The 21,363-nt window shown below is 47.4% G+C and overlaps 1 protein-coding gene across 1 annotated transcript in view; it reads right to left on the reverse strand.

The window, feature by feature from the left end:
- Window positions 1-802: 802 nt before the first annotated feature.
- Window positions 803-21,363, reverse strand: part of LOC111143961 (ELKS/RAB6-interacting/CAST family member 2) — a 943,496-nt gene continuing 922,935 nt past the window's right edge. Inside the window, exon 20 of the mRNA XM_022497998.1 lies at window positions 803-1,045. Coding sequence (XP_022353706.1) covers window positions 803-1,045 — 243 coding nt within the window. The remainder of the gene's footprint in view (window positions 1,046-21,363) is intronic.

Consider the following 21,363-nt stretch of genomic DNA (forward strand, 5'->3'; position numbering starts at 1 on the left):
ATGCTTTGGAATCCATGTTGGAGACATTAAAAAAAAAAAATGAGAAATGACCCTTCATTTCCAGAAGATCTAAGCTTACACTCGTTGCACAGCATTTGGATCTGGAAATGTGAATGAGTCCCAGCTTCTCCATGGAGACCTGCGCGTATGGGAATGGTAAGAGCCTGAGGCTCGGGTACGTCCCCGCCACAGGGATGCGTGGGCTGCACGGAATAGAAGGGTGCGGGTGCCTCAGGCTTTTGCCACTCTCCAGCACAGAAACAGGGTAGATAGGATCATGAATGATCGATTTGGACATGCCATGCTTTGTCAGAGACACACACCATGTTCTCATAAGGCGATTTCTTGGCAAGTATTAGTGGTTTAAAAAATTGATTTCATTTCCAACCTGGCCCAGAGGTAACTACTGGTTACACCATCAAAATGTGGTTCTTCAAACAGCGCATTAAAGAAATAGAGGAGGGTAAAGGCTCACCATTTTTGGTGTTTTGGTTTCTTCGTCAAACACTCCATGCATCTTGGTGTACAAACACTGCCAACACCACTCACTCACAGAATTTACACTTTTTGATAATCTGATGCCTTAGGAATGACCACTTCGACTGAACCAGCAGCAGAACCGGAGATGAAGCGAGTGGTCCAAAAGAAGCTGAAGCCACAGTTAAAATCCCATGGAGTTCAAGTTTATCCCACGATGTTTAAGGAACATAAATAAAATGTATCAAAGAATGACATTCAGAAGAGATGATCACATTTTGAACACCCAAATCCTGACCCCCCCACCCCAAAAACGGAGGATCTGTCATGTTCCTCCTCCTCCTCGTTCTTCCTGCCCAACATATCTGAATCCATGAGAAATGACATGAGACGATAAAGGAAATATCAAGTCGAACAGAACTGTGCGCCATAATGAAAATGAAAAGTTCCTCTTCGGTCCCGATGCGCGTTCCAGGTGGTGATGGCCAGTGACGTGAGCCATGCTGCAAGAGATTATCAGAACATTGCTGCAGAGCTGCATTTCCCCTTTAGTTAGCTCTTCTGATAGCTGTAACAAGAAAGCACAACATTTAGCAGGGAAAGCAACTGCCACTGAAGAGGAGATTACAGATAGAGCCAGATAGAGCTGATAGGGCCAGCCTTCCCATACCCCATCCCCGCATGGACCCTCTACTACTCGCTTTGGCTGGGGTTAGTTGGCATGGGGAGGACGTACAGAGGAAGGACAGAGTGAACACTAAGTTAAATTATGTCCTGTAAACACCTTTGAGAAGAGGCCTCTTTCAAAAGATGTCGCATACAGGTGTAGAGGTCTCTTGATAGGCAACAAGAAAGTGAAAGGAAATAGACCAAAATGTTCCAGGGATCACTTCTACGTGATCAGAGTACATGTTCAGGGCTTTTCTTTCCACGCTTTTCAACAATGAGTAAGGTTCTTTTTTTTTTTTTTTTAAGATTTTATTTATTTATTTGAAAGAGAGAGAGAGAGAGGAGAAAAGTCAGCAGGAGAAGCAGACTCCCTGCCGAGCAGGGAGCCTTATGTGGGACTCGATCCTGCGACTCCAGGATCATGACCTGAGCTACGAGTAAGGTTCCTAAACTATTTTTAACTTCACGTTATAGACACTAGAGAGTTAAGGATGGTCAGGACACCAGAAAACTTAACATTTGCTTCCAAACCAGCTGAGACCAATAGGTTCGAAGAATACTGGACCTAGCCATTTCCAAGGCTAGGTGTGATGCAGAGGAATGGGAAACAGGGACTCAGAGACTGGCACACAGATGTTCACAGCAGCGTTGTTAACAATAACCAACAGGGAGAAAAAAAACCCACCAGGCATCTATAACCAAAAGGAATGGATAAACAAATGTGGTATATACATACAGTGGAATATTACTCAGCTCTAAAAAGAAATGAAGTTCTGATTCATGTCACAATATGAATGACATTGGAAGACATCACAGCAGCGAAATCAGTGAAAGGAGCCAGACAGCAAAGGACAAACATTGTATGATTCCACTTACATGAAATATCTCAAAGAGATAAATTTGTGGATGCAGAAAATAGATTAGAGGACTGCCAGGGGCTGGAGGGGAGGAGGAATGGGGAGCTATTGCTTAGTGGGTATAATTGATCTTTTGGGATAGTGAGAAAGTTCTAGAAATGGACAGTAGGGGTTGTACAACCCTGTATAGACACTGAATGCCTCTGAATTATGCTTAAGTTGTACACTTAAATGGTTAAAATGGTGCATTTTAATGTATGTTTTGCTACAGGGAAAACATTTTTAAAAAGGGTATTGAATAGAAAAGAACAAAACAAAGTTGGCCTCCCCCCTTCCCCCCTGCACACAAAGACGTGCGTGCTTGACCCTAAACATAAATGGAACAGCCAGCCATCCACATGCATCATGCTCTGGGGCACAGAGAAGCAGGAGCACCCCATGCTTCCTCACTGCCCCATCAAGAGGGCCTGGGGTGGAACACAAGTGCAGCCTGGGAAGAATCAGTAAAATGGGTGGGAAGAGAGGCCTGGCCCAGAGGACCTTCAGAAGATGACTGGCTCCCCCCGCCGATGCTCATTATCATTCACATATGGCCTTTGAATACTCGGGGAGTTTCCGGGCACATGGCAATAGAGCAGCTCTCTGAGGAATATGGCAGTGAGAGGAAAGATCAAACACACACACACACACACACACACACACACACACACACACTCACACATGTGTGAACCACCTTTTGTATAGAGCCTGCGCTGTCTGAATTGGTGGTCGATGCACAGAATTTCTCGAGCCACACTGACTAATGAGAGCGCCGGAGACCCCGTGTCCGTACAGGTAGGCGGTTACTCCCAGCCCTGGTTAAACAGTACAAACGAAATATGTGGCTTGGATGAACTCTGCTAATTCATACTCTGAGGAGTTTGGTGTAACCCTTCTGGTTAAGAAACTTGAATCGGGGCAAAAAAAAAAAAATGACTTTTGCAGAGCCAGAAAGCTAGGGAGTTCCTCGAGCAGATCATATTACTTATTCTGGCACATAAAATCTCTGCAAACTTCGTATGAAAATTGTAAGTCAGAGCACGCTTTCTGCTTCATGAGCTGTGCATAGCTCTAATTCTTTTGTGCATTAAGCATTTCTTAATCATCCTTTTAAAGGGCTGACCAATATATTAAAAGGCCACATGATTAAAAGGTAAAGAGAAACCCAAAGTAGTACTAAAATGCACCGGTCATATTTTACAGATGGGGAAACGAGTGAAAAATAATTACAGTGAATGCCTGATGTCCTTGATGTTTTTCCAAGATAAAGTAGCAAAGAACAATCATTTATTCAGTTGAGAGAAAGATTTCCAGCTGGGTAGCAGGTCACTAGGCAGAATATAGTGCCTCACTAGGGCCGTGCACGGCTTTGGGGCAAGGTTTGCGCTGTGGAAGAGAGAACACTCAGAAACGGTTTGCCGCTCCTTCCACTGGACAATCCATTCACCGGGAGGCAGACATGGCTTTGAGAGAAAGACTCAGACGACAGTTCCCAGCAGTTAGAAATGCAGCTGATCCCTTGCTGGGGGGAAAATAAGCCTGTGCTTTAAAAAAAATGAAAAACAAGAATAAGGCAATCCAGGCAGCCCCCCACGATGGGATAATCTCTGGCCATTCCCGCCTCACCCGGAGGGTCACAGCTGCCCACTCTGTTTCCGAGCATCTTCTCCTAAAGCACCCGACTCGGGGTGCTCACCGGTGCCCCCGACAGCCTTGTTTCGAAGGACAGCACCTCCATCTTGGGTTCCCTGCGTGCAACCTGCATTCACCATCCCACTGCCCTCAGGATGGAGGAAGGAAGCTAGCCGTGCCAGCCCCTCTCTCTCCAGCCCCACACGCCCCGCTCCACCTGTGCTGGACTTGCTTCTGCAATCCAAAGCTCTCCTTTCTCCTAGCCTCACAGCCCTGCCTGTCTGATGAGTATTTACACCAACCCTCCATGCGCCTGATGCCCGCTCCCTCTCTGGTCTCAGTTTAGGTGTCACTTCCTCCCTGGAAGCCTTGCCTGATCCTGCTGAGTGTGGGATGTAGCACAAGAAGTCTCATGCACACTTCACTGTCCCCTTGTGGTGATGTGTCTGGACTTTAACTATCCAGCATGACAGCCACCGGCCACATGTGGGTACCTTGAAATGTGTTGGTTCAAACTGAGATATGCTCTAAGTGTGAAATATATACCAGATGTTGAAGATTAAGTAAGGACTTATTTTTTTATATTGATTTTAAATGATTATAAATTAATATATTGAATTTTAGATTCAGTATGAGTTTAGGTTTTTTAAATTTTCCTCTGAGTTTATCTAATTTTTAAGTGTTTCTCAAAATTCCAGTTAACATACAGTGTGATATTGGTTAGTATGAATTTCATTTTGTTAATATTGATTTCATATTAAAATAATACTTTGGACATATTGGATCAAGTTAAATAGAGTACTACAATTAATTTCTCCTGTTTCTTATTACTATTATTTTTTAGATTTTATTTATTTATTTGTGAGAGAAAGAAAGAACACACAGTCACAGGGGGATCAGCAGGCAGAGGGAGAAGCTGAGAAAGGTTCTGCTGAGAAAGGAGCCCCATGTGGACTCGATCCTAGGACCCTGGGATCATGACCTGAGCTGAAGGTAGCAGCTTAAACGACTGAGCCACCCAGGCCTCCCTCTTATTACTATTTTTAATGTGGCCACAAGAAAACTGAAAACTCCTGATGTGGCTTCCTTTATATTTCTATCTGAATAACCCTCGTCTGGGCTGTAAGATCTAGGAGGGAGGGGCCAGGCGGGTCTTGCTCATTTATCATCCCCTGTCCTTTGCACAGTTTGTGGAACAAATTGATTCACTCATGCATCCACAGGTCTGAGAGGGCATCCAGAGTAGGCAGAATCCCACCCCGTACCAAGATTTCCTGCTCTGATCCCTGCGACCAAGACTATGAACATCTCTCCCCATGATTATGCCAGCTTGCAGATGTCACTGGCCGCTGGTAGCTGACTTTAAGTTAATGAAGAGGGACGATCTGAGGGGACCTAATGTAATCACAGGAGCTTTCAATAGCAGAGGCTTTTTCTCTCGCGAGTAGTGGGAGAGAAAGGGAAACTTCAAACATAATTGGGGTTTGCTGTGCTGAGATGGAGGGGAATCATGGGACAAGGACTGAGAGTGTCCCACATAGTCAAAAGGCAGCCCGCGCTGACAGCCAGCGAGAAAACGGGGCCCTCAGTCCTACAACCACAAGGAACGGAATCTGCCGGCAACTTGGATGAACTTGGAGGTGGGCGCTTCCCCAGGGCCTCCGGTCAGCGTTGTCCAGCTTGGTCAACACCTTGACTTTGGCCTCATGAGACCCTAAGGGGAGAACCCAGAGGAGCGCGACTTGGCTTCTGGTGTATAGAAACTGTGGGATAATAAATGGGTGCTGTTTTCGTCACTGAGTTTGTGTTAATTTGTTGTGCATGGATAGGAAACGAACACGGCTTCTCTCTGTGGCAGGCGGTGTGCCTGGTGCTGAGCGTATAGTAGTAACAGAGATTGACAGAATCTGCACCCTCATGAAGCCTGTATTTTTAGGAGTAAGACAGCCAATGAACAGATACACAAATAGATAAAAGAATAAGGATTTTTTTTTTAAAAATCTGTGGCTCAAAGGAAATGAACAGGGATCTGTATGACAGACCTCCTTAAGACTTACTGATCAGGGGCGCCTGGGTGGCTCAGTGGGTTAAGGCCTCTGCCTTCGGCTCAGGTCATGGTCCCAGGATCCTGGGATTGAGCCCCACATCGGGCTCTCTGCTCAGCAGAGAGCCTGCTTCCTCCTCTCTCTCTCTCTGCCTGCCTCTCTGCCTACTTGTGATCTCTATCTGTCAAATAAATAAATAAAATCTTAAAAAAAAAAAAGACTTACTGATCATATGACAATTATGATATTTTTCTTAACATGGAACGATGTCCATAATTTTCCAGCAAAGAAAGCAGATTTCAATTCTTCATATGTAGTTCAATCTTATTTTTTGCAGCAACACACTCATAAACACTTGCAAATGCCTATACCAGAATATTGTTAATAATGATCTCTGGGTGGTGGTTTAAAAGTTTCTTTAGAAACTTTGTTGTTGCTGCCCTTAGATTTTTTTAAACCAAAGAATGTGTAATTAGTCTCATAGTAGAAGTCTATTTCCATTGTGAAAAGTCCTGACTTGGCTCTGGGGAGGGAACCAAGCCTGCAGTTGGTGTGCCCAGGGTTGGGGGGGCCTTCGGGGGGGGGGGGGGGGGCCTGCAGGGGGGGGGCGGCAGGCTGAGGCCAGTAGTGAGATTCCGGCCCAGGACAAGCGCCCCCAGGAGACCAGGCTATAAACGTGTGGTGTCTCACAAATATTCCTTCAGACTGTTTTTCTTTGGAATAAAGACACCTGCCCGATTATGACTTTCTTCTCCTGCCCTTTCAGTAGTGATTTGCAGAAACTGGCTGGGAGAAAGGGGTCTTTGGTAAACACGGAGGGGTTAAAGGGGAAACTGTTTAATAACAGTAGTAAAACGCAGGCTATTTTTGACATCTGGGTTAATGTCCATTACGCTCCATGTGCTTTCCAAATGTGTGCTGTGCCCCCAGGTACAAAAACAGACACCCATTCACCAGGGCTTTGGACTCCCCTGACATTGCTCACGGTGCCCACGTAACAGCAAGCCTCACAAGCTCATTAACAGCTGCCCCAAGACAAGAGATGTTCATGGCGGGGGTGGGGCGGAGGTGGGGTGGGGGGGGGGGGGGGGGCAGCAGGCATCCTGCAGAATCACTCCACTAAGTAATTCTGCTCACAGGAAAACCCAATAGAGTCGTTTCTGCTCAAAAAAAGAAAAAAAAATTCTATAACTACATCTGTGTTATTACTTAACATCTTTTAAAAGGGGGCGGAATGGGTTTCCCGTTTTTCTCATGAAGATTTATTTATTATTGTTGTGATCAAAGTGGCAACAAATTATGTTAAATCATTTAATTTTCTTGATAGGAGCAACCACCTTGAAGCCATAATTCAAAAATATGAGTGGAGAGCAACATTTTACCTTGCAAGTGGCCTCCTACAGCTCCACAGGGCAATAAAATGTAACACTTGAGAGCCCGAAGGGCTGGGGGTGGGGGGGGAGTGGGCCCAGCCAGCGCTCAGCTCAGAATTGCAAACTGCTGTTCAGGATGGTAGAGCTTTCTGGACGGGGCAACAGAGAGACTCTGGATTTGGATTTCAACTTCTGGTTGTGTGTGCTGAGTACAACTCACCCACAGCGTTTTAAAGAAAGGAAATCAAATGCACGGTAGCATAAACTGCTAGGTCTCCTTAGGACTTATTTCTGTAGTTATTATTGTAGTCAGAATTACTCATAGCTAATGTTTGGTGCACGCCATCTGCCGTGGAGCCCTGTGATTTTGCTCCAACGACATCAAACTCGAGAACTCCATGATTCTAACTGGTGTGACGGCCCCTGAAATGGATGAGGAAACTGAGGTCTCCAGGGACTGAATGCTTTAGGTCAAATTCCCACCTCCTGGGGTCTGACTTGAACCCATATCTTTTCGCTTTTAGAGCCCATTCTCTTTACTATGATGGCAGAATTTTCTAGACCTTGGTCCTTTGTTTTCCACCTTCCCAATTTTTGTAGTCTTCATAACACCTGTCACGTTTAATTGATACTTTTCCTTAAAATTTTTTCTTTTCTAAAAATTTAAATGTCCCTTTTAAGAAAGGTTTGTTTTTATGTAAGCGCTTGTTTGTATCATTCTAACAAATAAGGCTTATGATTGAAAATAAAAAAAAAAGATTTATTTTAATGCTGTAATGGAGTCAGTATTTGTCTAATACGCCTTATAAGAATTGCCTAGCTGTTAAAATTAAAGTGTCCAGGAAGCACCTAAAGCTTTCTTCTTGGGGACATGCAGGGCCCTGCCTGCGCCTAGTCCCGTCTCAGAGACCATTCCCGCCGCCTAGAAGCGGCCTCCTGCTGGTGGCACCTGGCTCAGGTCATCGGGCTCACTCATTCTCATCCCCAGGGCCACCAGCCATTCTCAGCACCGCCTTAGTTGAAATTTTAGGCCGGGCTAGGATGGGCCAGCTTTTCTCTTCTCTTTTCAAGGGCAGACAGCAGCAGAAGGGAAGGTCAGAAAACTGCCACTCAACACCAGCATTAGGCACTCTGTGTAATTTTTAAAACATCGATTGAATAGGAATGTGGTTTTAGTTGTAAGTTTCCTTAAGATAATACTTCCTCAGCCTGAGGCAGTGCCCATAAGCCAAAGGGCTTTGTTACTTTACTCCAGGATTTCCTGATGTGATACCAGGGACACTTGGGGCTGAGTCATTCTTTGTAGTGCGGATGCTTTCCACTATGGCCTCCACTCCTCCGACTCCTCGACACTAGGAGCATCATGCACTCTCCCAGGTAGGACCATCACAAATGGTTCCCAATATTGCCAATTAGCCTCTGGGAGGGGCAGAGGCGGCGGGGGGGAGGGACAAAATCCCTCCCCCTAGATGAGGACCCTGGTCGAATCCATTGTTTTTGTATTTAATGGGTTAACCGTGCTGTTTACGTACAAATATATTTTTGGTAAGTCACGTATCACATACGTGCATCTACCAACGCATACAAGATGCGAACATTTTTGCAGAAATAAACATCTATTCCAAGATGCCCCATATTATTTCAGACACGGTGGCACAGATTTAGAAGTCCCGTGGAAGAAGGTACAACCTAAGTAATACAAATAATGAAAATGTACAACTTATCTGACATAAAGTAGAAATGCCACAATCCTGAGATAGCGAGACACCTAAGTCACTCGCTGAGCTAAGTGAAAAGGTAAAATCTAGTTTAAATTTATAGCATTCCTTCGGTGTCCCTCTAGGAGTTTGGCACCTTGCCAGGGTTCCTTGTTAAAAATTTGTTAAACGTGTTTGGCATTAATGCAAACACAAAGTGGTCATTTGTTACAAATTCTATTGGAATGCATTCATTTAAGGCAATGAAGTAGTTACTAGAAAAGAAAAAAAAATGTTCATTAAGTAACATTTTAAAAATACAATGATGTATGCAGTGTGCAGCTACGGGCGCCCGGGCGGCTGTACGGTCGCTGACAGAGTAACCGCACATTGTGTTTGGTTTGAAATTGGAATCTTTTAAACATAAGTGATAGAACAAAAACTGGTTTTGTTTGTTGTCAAAACCGATGTTAGTCTTTCTTTCCTGAACTAGTTAAAATAACCAGAAGTTTGGCATACGATTTCTAACATCTCAAATCAGTGAAACGTCTAGGTTAAAATAATGCTTTGGGAATCTCTGGGAGTGCCGAGAGTGACATCGGAGACAGGGACTGTTTCAACAAACAGAACCCCCCGGGGCCGGGCCCCTGGAGAGAGGGGCGAATGCCCAAGTCATCCCGGAGAAGCCCGCGTGGGGAGGGCCACTACCTCCGTGCTTCCCGCCTGTCTGAGGTTATTAGGTTACCTGGAGAGGGAAAACCATTGGCTTTCATCACGGAGACGATGGAATCCTATGAGCAAATATCCTACGCCTTGTGTCCACCTTCCTGTCCCACCCTGAGCTGCTCACACAAAGGAGTTAGTGCCGAGTAACGGTGACTCCCTAACTCCCCCAAGAAAGGGCTCTGAAGCTCAGCTCTGGGAGAGAGGGGTTATTTGTCACCACAGGACATTTGGCCCTGTGACACGGCTGGCTGTGGATGCCCGCGTAGAGCACGCCATCTCAGAGTCCCCAGATACTTGCCAGAGCCGGTCCGAAAGGTGAATAGAAAATTCCCACTTCACAAGAGTGTTCAGAAATTATTCACTGCTTTTTTCCCTTCCCTCTCTCTCTCTTCCTCTGACGTGTTTGCTGCCAGGAAAGTGTCCAGATAAGAAAATCCCAGTGGTCTGGAGAGTCACGAGCCCAAATACCCATGTCCCCCAAACCTCTCTTTAGGTTGGCCTCCCTTGTGGTCTGAGTTTGGTGTTAGTGAGTCTGCCCTTGAAGGGCATGGATCCAGGGTATCTTGTCCGTAAATTCTTGAAATCTTCTCCTAGATCAAGAGTAAACTTAGACAAAATGTAGCATCCTGCGTGTGGCCTGGAGAAGTTTGCCTTTCCCTTCCCAAGTGCCTCAAAGGACCAAGAACCATCAGGTCTAAGAACAGGGAGAAAATACTTACTTCCAGAAGTCACAAGAGTACCTGATACAAACGGTAAGACACTCGCTCTGAGTACTACTACAGAGCACTTCTTGGTTTCATACCATTCGGCGGGTCCTCTTACAGAGAAAGAATACACAAATAGTCCCCAGCATTAGGGTCTCTCCCAGGGGTTCTGGAAAAGTCTTTCTGCTTGAGGGGGTCCAAAGCTCAAGTCCCATTAGCTTCATGATAAATTCCTCTGCCTGCAATTAAAACTTGTTTCTGAGACGGCATTTTCAAATTCAATGGAGAATAAAGCAAAACATGTTTTCAAATCCCCTACTGACAAGAATTCAGAACTTGCCCTACCCAACCCAGCAGACCACAGGGAAACGTCTCTTCAGCCTGGGTGCTGAGAAGGCGGTCCTGGGCAGGAAGGAGGCGCTCCTCCTAGAAAGAGGAACTGCCGAGGCCTTCTGCAGAATTTGAAACATGAAGGAACAATTTGATATCCCAAGTTTGCCGACGAGAAGTAGCTCAGATGACAAGCGTTTACAACAGGATCTTCATAGAGCCAATAATGGCAATTAGTCCCCAGAATTTGAAGGCTCGCTTCCCGCCTCGCTGAGGTGGAATGCCATTTACTCTTGGGCTGGCGACTAATTAGGGGTCTCTTTTGAAGATCAAGGTTTTGTGATCCCTGCTTCTTAATAACATGGTTTGCCTGTCGGCCACCTGGGTCCAGGCGAGACCTCCCTTTCCCCCTCCCCAAACAGCAGGCACTGCCTCAGGCCAGGAGCAAGTGTGGGCAGGAAAACACAGACCCAGCCGGTTGAGCAATTTAACCTCTTCCCTGCCGAGGGCCTGCCCTCAGCCCAGGGCTTGATTCCGCCGCGCGGAAACAGCGCGGACCTCGTTTCTCAGACAGGGCGGAAAGGCTGCATGCGGTGCAGAGAACTCCCCTTCGTGGTGCAAACACTAGGCAGCGGGCTTTCTGACGCAGGAAGAGAGGCAGGAAGACTCCACTTTTCCAAATGAGTGGTAAATCAAGAGGCCCTTTGCATTCGCTTCAGGGAGAGCTATTTCCAGAACGGATTCTAGAAGTGACCGGCACAAAGGAGGCTGGAGGTCGAGGACCGTCAAGTGCACCTTCTGGAGCTCGAATCTAACCAGTCACCAGGCCCAAGAGGCTGAGGGGTCTGCATCAGCAGAGCTCTTGCCAGGGTCCCCATGGCCTTGCCGTGCGCTCGCGGGCTGTCAACTTCGCTCTTTAGTGGGAGAAGCAACACTGCAGGAAAAGTAAGCTGCAAAGAATTAAACTTGTAACAACTTGGGCAAAGCTCTGGAAGCAAGCAGGACTGGTCCTCGGGCTGTTGACACACTCTGGCCTGGGTCGGTTGTGGTCACTAAACCCATTAGCGTTCCGATGTGGCAACAGCTAATGCAGCAAGTTCAATGTGTTTTTGTTTAATTTCTAAATGCTGGGTGCACGCTGGCAACGTCGGCCGCCGAAGGCAGTCAACCCCACTGCCATAGACACAGTCGTCATTGTTGCTGATCTGAAATTCATATTTTCAACAATTTTTTTTGGCAGATAGGGGCTGAATGGCGTTTTGCATTTGATTAACTGTGCTTTAATTTCAACTTTCTTCAAACTTTTCTGTGTTTTCGAAGCAACCACCAAATCAGAGTTTTCCTGCAACAAAAGGTACTAGCTTTTCATGGGGGTGGGGAAGAACTCTGTGGTAGGTGGAGAGGAAAAGAGGAAATGTATAAACCCAAGCCAGCAACCAGCTGAGAGAAGGTGGACCTTTTACAGATATGCAGGGGCTCTGAGGGCCCTCAGAGACCTAATCCACAGCCACCTGCAAATAAGGGACTAAACAAAAAGCTACCTCAGTTTAGTCGGCAGAATTGAAAGGGATATGGTCGGCAGAGTTGTGTCTCTTAAATGAGACATGAAGGCAGATTCAGCTTGAATTTGAATTGGTCTTCAAATTATGCTTATGAAAAGTATGAGACTCTTTCCATCCCTCCCTCCCTCCCTCCCTCCCTCCCTCCATTCCTTCATTCCTTCTCTCCCTCCTACAATTTTTTAAAGCATCTATCAGGAGCCATGTTAAGTCCTGGGGACATGTGGCCAAACGAGATAGATGCTGACTTCAGGGAAGGCACAACTAGTGAGCATGTCAGACATTACGTTCAAAAAATAATTAAAATGAACATACAATTAACTAATTAAAAATTCGGTAAGTACCAAAGAAGAGAATGACTTCCCAAATTCACTGAGCACAGTCACTTTCGTTCAATGGCATCCGGTCCTTACACTGCTAGAGACTTTGCAATTATTAGTCCATTATACCGCTCCAGAAACAGGAGCAGAGAGGTAAAGTCACACACTTCAGTGTGTAACAGCTAGTCAGTGGTGGGGCCATGGTGCCATTTGCACACTGAGACATCCAACCCCAATTTAGAGGAGCACATCGGGTCTGGTCTGTCGGGAGGGCTGGAGAGACTTTCCAAGGAAGTAACGTCACTAGTGGGTTCAAACATCAGCTGGAAGGGAATGGCTACTTCTCCCTCTCTTTCTCATCTTCTTCTTCACTGTGCTAACAGTGAAGTCTGTGGATTTCTATGCATTCCTAGGTTCGTCCAGACTCTCTGCCCTTTCAAGTTGGTGCTTTTTGTCTCTCACCAAGAGCTCATCTACGGGCTCCTTCAAAAGCCTCCACTTCAGAGGACCGAGGTGCATGCATCCTCCTTCCCCTCCAAGAGCTTGCATCATGGCCTTCCAGCGTCATGGCACTAGGGATGATTAATCACTTTTAAATATGAAAAAAATTAACATGTCCGAAGCATTCTTCTCCACTGTCGAATGTTTTGCTTTAACGTAGCTCCAGAATGGCTCCCTTTCCCAGCAGTTCCAAAGCAATACATTTTCAGTTGGAAACTCAACTGCAGAAATCCCATCCAGAAGCCCCAAGCCATATATCTTAACATCTTAATTTCATTTAGGAGGAATGCAGTGATTGATCATTTATCATTCTGAGATTGAGTGAACTATCTAGAGGATTCCAATCTATTGCTTCTATGCAACTGATGGGATATTCACATGTCTTCTGTCTGCATGAGGGCTTCAGGGTCCAAGCTGTCTTTGAAGGAGTGGAATGCTAAAAAGATTATTGAGGGAGGGTCTGCCTTTACCGGCAAAGTATAACTCTAAGGCTTTACTTCTTCCAAATTAGAGCCTCCCCCAGTGATAGCCAGGATGTCTGCTGCTGAGTTACTCCCACTCCTCCATCCCCACACAGGGAATCTTGCCTTCCTGACCTTATCCTTTGATAGGTAACTTTGAAAGGCCTGGGGAAAACCTTCCCATGAAATCCATTGGCAATGGTGGGACTTGACTTCTTTTCCAAGAGGTTTCTATTTAACCTAAAGCTGCTTTGTCACAAAGGCATTTTTACTGTGGCATAAACAAAATGGCACCTTGCCGGGGCGTCTGGGCCAGGCCATTGGCATCACAGCTGCTATGTTGGCTTCCACTCAGGGTACCATGATAATCTCTTCATGTTGGGTAGGGATGCTTGGTCAGCAGGGAAATGGCCAGAATGTTATAGAACAAGATTTCTAGAGTGTCTATAGGACCACCGATCTTGCGCTAGATGTGTGGGCAGGAGCAGACAATGAAAACACGGTCCTTAAGCCTGAGCATGTGTTCTATAGTGGTGGATCCCAACTGAGAACCTACTATGAGTTTCACACAGTGTTGGTTTTAAGAAATACACACAGAACATAATGCCTCCAAAACTGCAACCCTTCTCTGCAAACATGCACACACAGAATTTGCTCAGGAAGCCCACTGCTCAATAGACAGTTGCTCAAAGGGAAATGATGATGTCCATGCCCAACAAGGAAAGCAGAGGCGATTTCTGAGGAAATCCAAGTCTGGTCACATTTGCACAGCATTTGAAAAGAGACAGGCTCTCTGGTTTGAATTTACATTTAAAAGTGGTACCACCTCACACCAGTTAGAACGGCAAGAATTAACCAAACAGGAAACAACAAATGTTGACACGGATGTGGAGAAAGGGGAATCCTCTTCCACTGTTGGTGGGAATGCAAGCTGGTGCAGCTACTTTGGAAAACAGTGTGGAGGTTCCTCAAAAAATTAAAAATAGAGCTACTCTGTGACCCAGAAATTGCACTACTGGGTATTTACCCCAAAGATACAGATGCAGTGAAAAGAAGGAGAACATGCACCCCAATGTTCATAGCAGCAATGTCCGCAGTAGCTAAACTGTGCAAAGAGCTGAGATGCCGTTCAATAGATGAATGGATAAAGAAGATGTGGTCCATATATACACCAAAATATTACTCCACCCTCAGAAAGGATGAACACCCACCATTTGCATCAACATGGAGGAACTGGAGGGGATTATGCTGAGTGAAATAAGTCAAGCAGAGAAAGACAATTATCCTATGGTTTCACTCATGTGTGGAACATGAGGAATAGCACGAAGGACCGTTAGGGAAGGGAGGGAAATCCAAAGAGGGAGAAACCAGACAGGGAGATGAACCATGAGGGACTATGGACTCTGGGAAACAGTCTGAGGGATTCAGAGGGGAGTGGGGTTGGGAGAAGGGGTAAAAGGGTGGTGGGTACTGAGGAGGGCATGTGCTATGATGAGCATTGGGTGTTACACTTAACTAATGAATCACTGAACACTCGTCAAAAACTAATTATGTACTATACAGTGGTTAGCTGAACAGAATTAAAAAAAAAAGAAATAGAAAAATATTAAAAAGATTAAATAGAAATATCTGTCTGCCCTTCCAGGTGTGCACGTAATCCAAGGCCCAGCCCTCGGTATCCCACCTCCAGCAACTGCTCAGGGAGTCAGGGAACTCTAGAAGGCCACCGGGACTGATGGGCTCTGGGTAATGGAGAACTAGTAAATAAGGGGCCCCTCAGGCAGACCCATTCTCGCACCTATTAGGAGGCTCCTAGCTATCACAAATGTTTCTGACTTAGATGTGGAAGGGCCCTGAAAGGCAATTCCTGTGCTGCTTTTGTCGCTGGTCACTTTGAAGATTAAAGAGGGAAAAAAGCATTTTCATAACATAGGAACTGGCTGGAAATTTCCCTATTAAATCCCACGGTCCTGTCAGGCAGAGGCTGGGTTTAACTCTTCCAAGACAGGCCTGGCAGCCAGAGCGAGGGCTAGGGAATGTCTTGAGGAAGAACCAGGCCAGAAATCAAGGAGGTGCGGCACAAAAAAAGTGGATACAGTCTGCACGAACGACACTGGAAGGTTCTAGGGGCATCTTTGGAGTCGCTTCCAGAGACCACACAGCATGCCTCCAAAGTACTCAAGCGGTCCCCGTGTGACCCAGGGGTACGTACACCAGTGGCCTTGGCTTTGCTACAGAGACTAATTGCCCGAGGATCCCGTCCTGTGGGATGTGGCAGACCCCTGCAAAAACACGCAGACCTCCTGCCGGGCCGCGCCCAGCTGTGCAGACAGATTCGGGGGCAGAAGGAGCCACAGCGCTGCGTCCCCATTCAGGGCTTTTGCACCTACAACCCCCTCCTCCTGGAGCACCGTCCCATCACCCTTTACCTGAAGGGGCCTTCTGCTTGTCCTCAGATGTTGGCTTAAACGCCACTTCTTCCTGCGGGGCCTTCCCTGACTCTTGTTCCTGGTCACATCCCCTTGCCAAACCCCCCTCCACATTCTCTCCCTCCTCCCCTCTACACGCTCCTGTCTCGGAACAAGCTGGAGTCCTGCTTTTGTGCTAGCATTTGACTCTCCTCTGACTGCAGCCCTCGCTGCCTTCATGAGGACAGGCCGGGGATGCCTTGCTCACCGCGGTATTTCTTACAGGCCTGCCACACGGTGGGTGCTCGACAAACATGGACGTGGATTAAGGGGACGGGGAAGCCGTCAATGATAACCAATAAGTACCGAATGCTCGCTATGTGCCAGCAATATTCCTAAATGCTTTACAGTGGGGATTTTCAACTCATTCTTATTTGGGGTCAGATAATTCTTTGTTACGGGGACTGTCCTACGCTTGTGCGATGTTGAGCAGCAACCCCGGCCCCTCCCCACTGGATGCCGGTGGCACACGCACCCCTCCCTGAGTCATGACAATCAAAACTGTTTCCAGACATTGCCAAACGCTTCTAGGGCAGGCAAGCCTCCCCCCCCAGCCCCCCTGCTGAGAAGAACTGAGGTACACAGATTAACACGCTCCTGTGCACACCCACCCATGAACTGGAACTGTTCTTTACCTCGTGTCAGAGTTAAGAAAACTGGGGCCCAGAGTGAGTAAGGAACTTGGTCCAAACCTCACATCGGGAGCAGGAAGCTACACCGGGCCCCGGGCGGTTCGGTTTCTCCCCCTGAAGAGGTGCTGGAATGAAAAAGGGCTGGCTCCAGGCCATGCGGGGAAAGAGGTAGCCAGTGAAGGTCCTGGTCTTTCTCGTCTTTGCTCAGTGAGCTTCCTGGCCATGGCCCTGGGCTGCAATTTCAGATTGTCCCATGCCAGGGCCCTTTACCAGGGTTGGGCTGGGTTTCTGGAAGGACTCCTCGTAGATCGGAAGTGGTTACACATCTTCTGCCCACTGACTGCTTCTCTTTCCTGGGTCAGTGGCCAGGGATGCCCAGGCCCTCTGGGAGCAAGGCTGTCAGAATCTAGCAAGATGAGGCCAAGGGTACCTCACTCTTAGGCATGCAGAAGGCTCGGTGGAATGTTACCGGGAAGGCGGGCCTCAGATCCAAGCCTGTCTGCAACACACCGTGGCGGGTCCTTAAGCCCTGGACCACGATTCAGCCAAACTTGGTAGCAATTCTAATGTGGGGACCGCTTACCTTTCTGCACCTGCTCAGGTGACTCCATTTGTGGACCCTTGGTCTCTCAGCCAAGAATGGAGAAGGAGGATGACACTGTCCACCTCAGAGGGTTACCATGAGACAGGGCCAAACAGAAGCTCTGCACACGTGAACTACCTATCACTTTTTCCCCTTTTTAGTTTGGCTGCCCTCAGGTAAATCACTTAACGTCTCTGAGCTTCAGCAGTTTTTTTCAGTTTTGTTTTTCACTTACAAAGTGAAGATAATAATCCTAACTTTTCCAGGTGGTTGAGAGGATGAAATAAAATGAGTTTGTTTATAAAACCCCTACACCCGTCCCTGACACATAGTAGATGTCCAATTACCAGTACTTCTTTTCACCTCCTCCTCTACATTCACCCATAAAGAGTAAAGAGATGGGCATCAGGACCACTTTGATCAAGAGGCTGAAAGTTCCAGCATGGGGTGTTCATGCCTAGGTTATTCATGGGCTGGACAAGGGCCTTGTCACCTTCATGAAAGGAAGTATGCAGAACAAAGAGGGAGCACATCACAGGGGTCCAGAAGGAACAGTGCTAGACGAACCCAGAGCATCTCCCAAACTACAAATTCCATGCCTCCAACCTACGGCACCCCTGGCAGCCAGCCTCGTTGGCAGCTCACCCTTTCTCTTTGGGCCTTCCTGTTGGCACAGCCGACCTGCTTTCCAAAGCTTCAGTAGGACTTTTTTTCATGTCTCCAGCTGGGAGATAAACTTTGAAGGATATTTCTGTGGCAGGTACAAACCTGGACAGGAAGCCTCAGGAAGAAATCCTAAATTAATTATATGTCAACATTTAAGCCACAAGAAGGAGCAGTTGTCATAAATTTTTGGGAGGTTAGAATCCAATTTTAGTTGTAAATGCGAGCGAGCTCACTGACTCACTTGTGAACTGGTGCCAACAAAATGATATATTTTACATTCTTTCACAGCTTGTTTTGGCTAAACACAATGAAGAGAAGGGTGGGGGGCGGATTGCAGTTCTTGTTCTTCACCAGGCCGATTCGGTCAATCATGCAGAAGAACTACACCACCCATGTGCCAAAGCAGAAGAAATAAGCTCAGTTTATCCACTTTTTCGGTTGCCTTCCACCCTCATTGAGAAAGGAAATGGGGCTGAAAAGTCAAAAGAAGGTCTTAAGTACTGTGGTCACCTTGAGCATGGCCCAAGGCTTGACATTCCTGACAACAAATCAGGATGCCCCCCAGGAGTCTTGTCCAATTTCTTCAGCCCTGACCAAACCCTGGCATGATAATGTCTTCTGAAACATCATTTCTCTGAGCATTGGTCACTAGTTAAATTTGGTGTCGGGTAGTCATTGGAAGAAAGGTAGCAAAGTCTCTCCAATCTTCATAAAATTAAGAAGGTGGGAGTTTCGGGGTTGGTGACCAAGTGGAGATTTGGGGAGAGTGACGTGCCTGTGGAGGCCATGGGAGCTCGGAGCCTTTTCCTTTTGCCTTGCCCTACTCATCTCTTCCATCTGGCTGTTCTTGAGTTATTTCCTTTTATAATATCCCTGTCATCTACTTCAAAAGAACAGGAAGAAGAAAGAGAATGAGGAGAAGGAGGAGGAGCCTGGAGAGGGAGGCAGTGGCAGCGGAAGTTAGGCTAGGCTACTGTTGTGGGTTTTACTTTCTGCTGACTTTCTCATTCATTCATTCAATTGATTCTTCCAGTAGCATTTATTTTTCCTGAGCTAAGACTGGGGATATGGTGGGGAGTCGGACATGGACCTTGATCTTAAAGCTGGGCAGCCAAGTCAGAGCCTTAGGTGAGGAAGGAGACAGAGGCAAGACAATGTGATGTGTGAGCTAATGCGGGTAGGTAGGAAGGGTGCCCCAGGAGCCCGGGAGGCACCGGATACAGTCAAGGAGGGTCCACAATGATCCTTAGAGATGACTTCCATGTTGAGACTTGAGGAGTAATAAGTAGGACTTAGCCAGAGAAGGAGGACAGAGAGGCATTCTCTGATTACAGGAGAAACCTATGGAAAGGCCTAATAGAAAGCCAGACCAAGGCCCCCTCAGAAGTGTAAGCACTAAGGACAGCTGAACACAGAATGTGAAGGGAGAAGGGTGCTGACAGGGCAGTGAGGAAAGCAAGGCCGGCCACACAAGACTTTTGGCTACACTGAGGAGACTGGATGATTCCCTCAGGGCAGTGGGATACCATGGAAGGGGTGTGATCTGGCCAGATGTGTGGTTGAGGAGCGTCCCTTTGGGGCAATGTAGAGGCTGGGTAGAGGCAGCTGGTGAGGCTGTGGAGAGGGCTTAAGGGACAGACAACTCCATGGGTGGTAGTGTGGGCAGAACTGTGCCCCCTAAAAGCAGACATTCAAGTCCTAACCCCTAGTACCGGTGAATGTGACCTTATTTGGCAACGGGGTCTTGGTAGAAGGAATCAAATTAAGAGGAGGTTAAACTGAATTAGGGTGGGCCTTAGTTCAATGTCTGGTGTCATTAGAAAAGGTGGGAAATGTGGACACAGAGACACAGAAAACCCACACAGGGAGAACACCCTGGGAGGATGGAAGCAAAGACTGGAGGGATGGCATCTTCAAATTAAAGAACACCAAAGATTACCAGCAACCACCAGAAGCTAGAAAGAGACTAGGAAGGATCCTCCTCTAGAGCATGGCCTTGTGCACACCTTGATCTTGGACTTCTGGATTCCGAAAACATGAGAGAAGACGTTTCTGCTGTTTTAAGCCACCCAGTTCACAGCACTTCGCCATACAGCAGCTCCAGCAGACAAACCCAGGAATCGTAGTGGAGTCTTGCTGTGCTGCTCCCAGCAGCACCGAACCTCCACACGCCTGTGTGCTGAGCCACCCTCGCCCATCTGGGAGAGGGTCATCTGAGATCCGAGAAACCTCTATCCTTCATGCTGGCTCCCTCTGACCTGGTTGAGAAAGCAGCGCTTCGTGGCCTGCGAGGGGCCTCTCCCAAGCGTGGCCATCCGTGAGAGAGTTAGCACCGAAAGTCAATATTTGTCCCTAGGCAACAGTTGTGTTTGCGCTATGAAAGCCTCACCGGGTTTTTTCGGAGATTTCAGTCCGTGTGGTCTTTAGGCCATGAGGTAACCTTGTCCCGAAGAAACCCCTGAAGACGAGCCAGGAGGGATGTGAGTCCCAAACAGCGGGCTTTGGCAGGAGGAGCTCAGGAAGTGTGAGGGGACTGGTCCCAGGGCCAGGGGTTTGGGGGGGCCGCAGCACACAATCGCTGTGTTTGTGCTATTAGCAGGACTGACTTCCTCCTGCGGCTCGGCGGAGCCTCCCCAGGTCCCCCTCAGTCCCGATCAGCTGTTCCCAGCTGGAAGTTCCCAGGGACACCAGCTGACACAGCTGATGGGACCGTGGGCTAGGCCGCAGGAGTACACGTGTCCCCACATCTCCTGCATGAGGAGGAGACGACTTGCTACCCTGGTTCTGCCTGGGTAGGGTTGGGGGTTAGGAAGCAGCAACAGGCCCCTCAGGGCCTAGTACAGGGCCAGTCACTAGAGGGGTCTTCATAAATGCACATGCGCATACGTGCAGACCGTGGGCTTTTGATCCAACAGAATCTGAGCTCCATCCCGGCCTGGCCCGGGGTTACTTGTGCAACCTTGAACACGGAATTATACTTTTCTGGGCCTCAATGGCCTCTTCTGTGAGATGGAGACACTAAAAATACAGAGGCGTGGAGAGGATTAAGTGAGATCATACATGTGAGTGCTTAGTAGAGGGCCTGACAGTAATAAGGGCTCCTAAACGTTAGCCATCACAATCACGACTGTTCTTCATGCCATCACGTGCCAATGTAACAAGAGTGTTGATATTCGCCAGTTCGAGACTTAGGGGAAAAGGTAGGGGGAGAGCAGAGAGGGTCAAAAAACCTCATGAGAATTCTGTTTGCAAATTCCTTCTATTGCTTTGATCACTATTGGCTGCCATGACAGCTCTATGACATAGGTCAAGGGTTGTCATCTCCACTTCTGATAAGAGAATCTGAAGTTCATGGCAGTTCAGTAACTCAGGCAAATGCTTTCTAGTGATAAGTGGCCGAACAAGACCAGGACCCCGAAGTCTTCCCACCACATCTTGACAGGGCACAGAGGCACTTGACGACCCCTCCTGGAATGAATGAATGAATGAATGAATGAATGAATGAGAGATCCAGTTGGAAAATAATCACAGGTGGGGAAACAGGGGCAGAAAAAGGCAGGATGGAAGCATCTGGAGACCTGCTAGGGTACTCATCTCCCCTTCTCCAACCTCTGTCCTGATACC

The sequence above is a fragment of the Enhydra lutris genome, unplaced genomic scaffold, assembly GCF_002288905.1.
Source record: "Enhydra lutris kenyoni isolate GAN:26980312 unplaced genomic scaffold, ASM228890v2 scaffoldscaffold10, whole genome shotgun sequence".
NCBI lineage: Eukaryota > Metazoa > Chordata > Mammalia > Carnivora > Mustelidae > Enhydra > Enhydra lutris.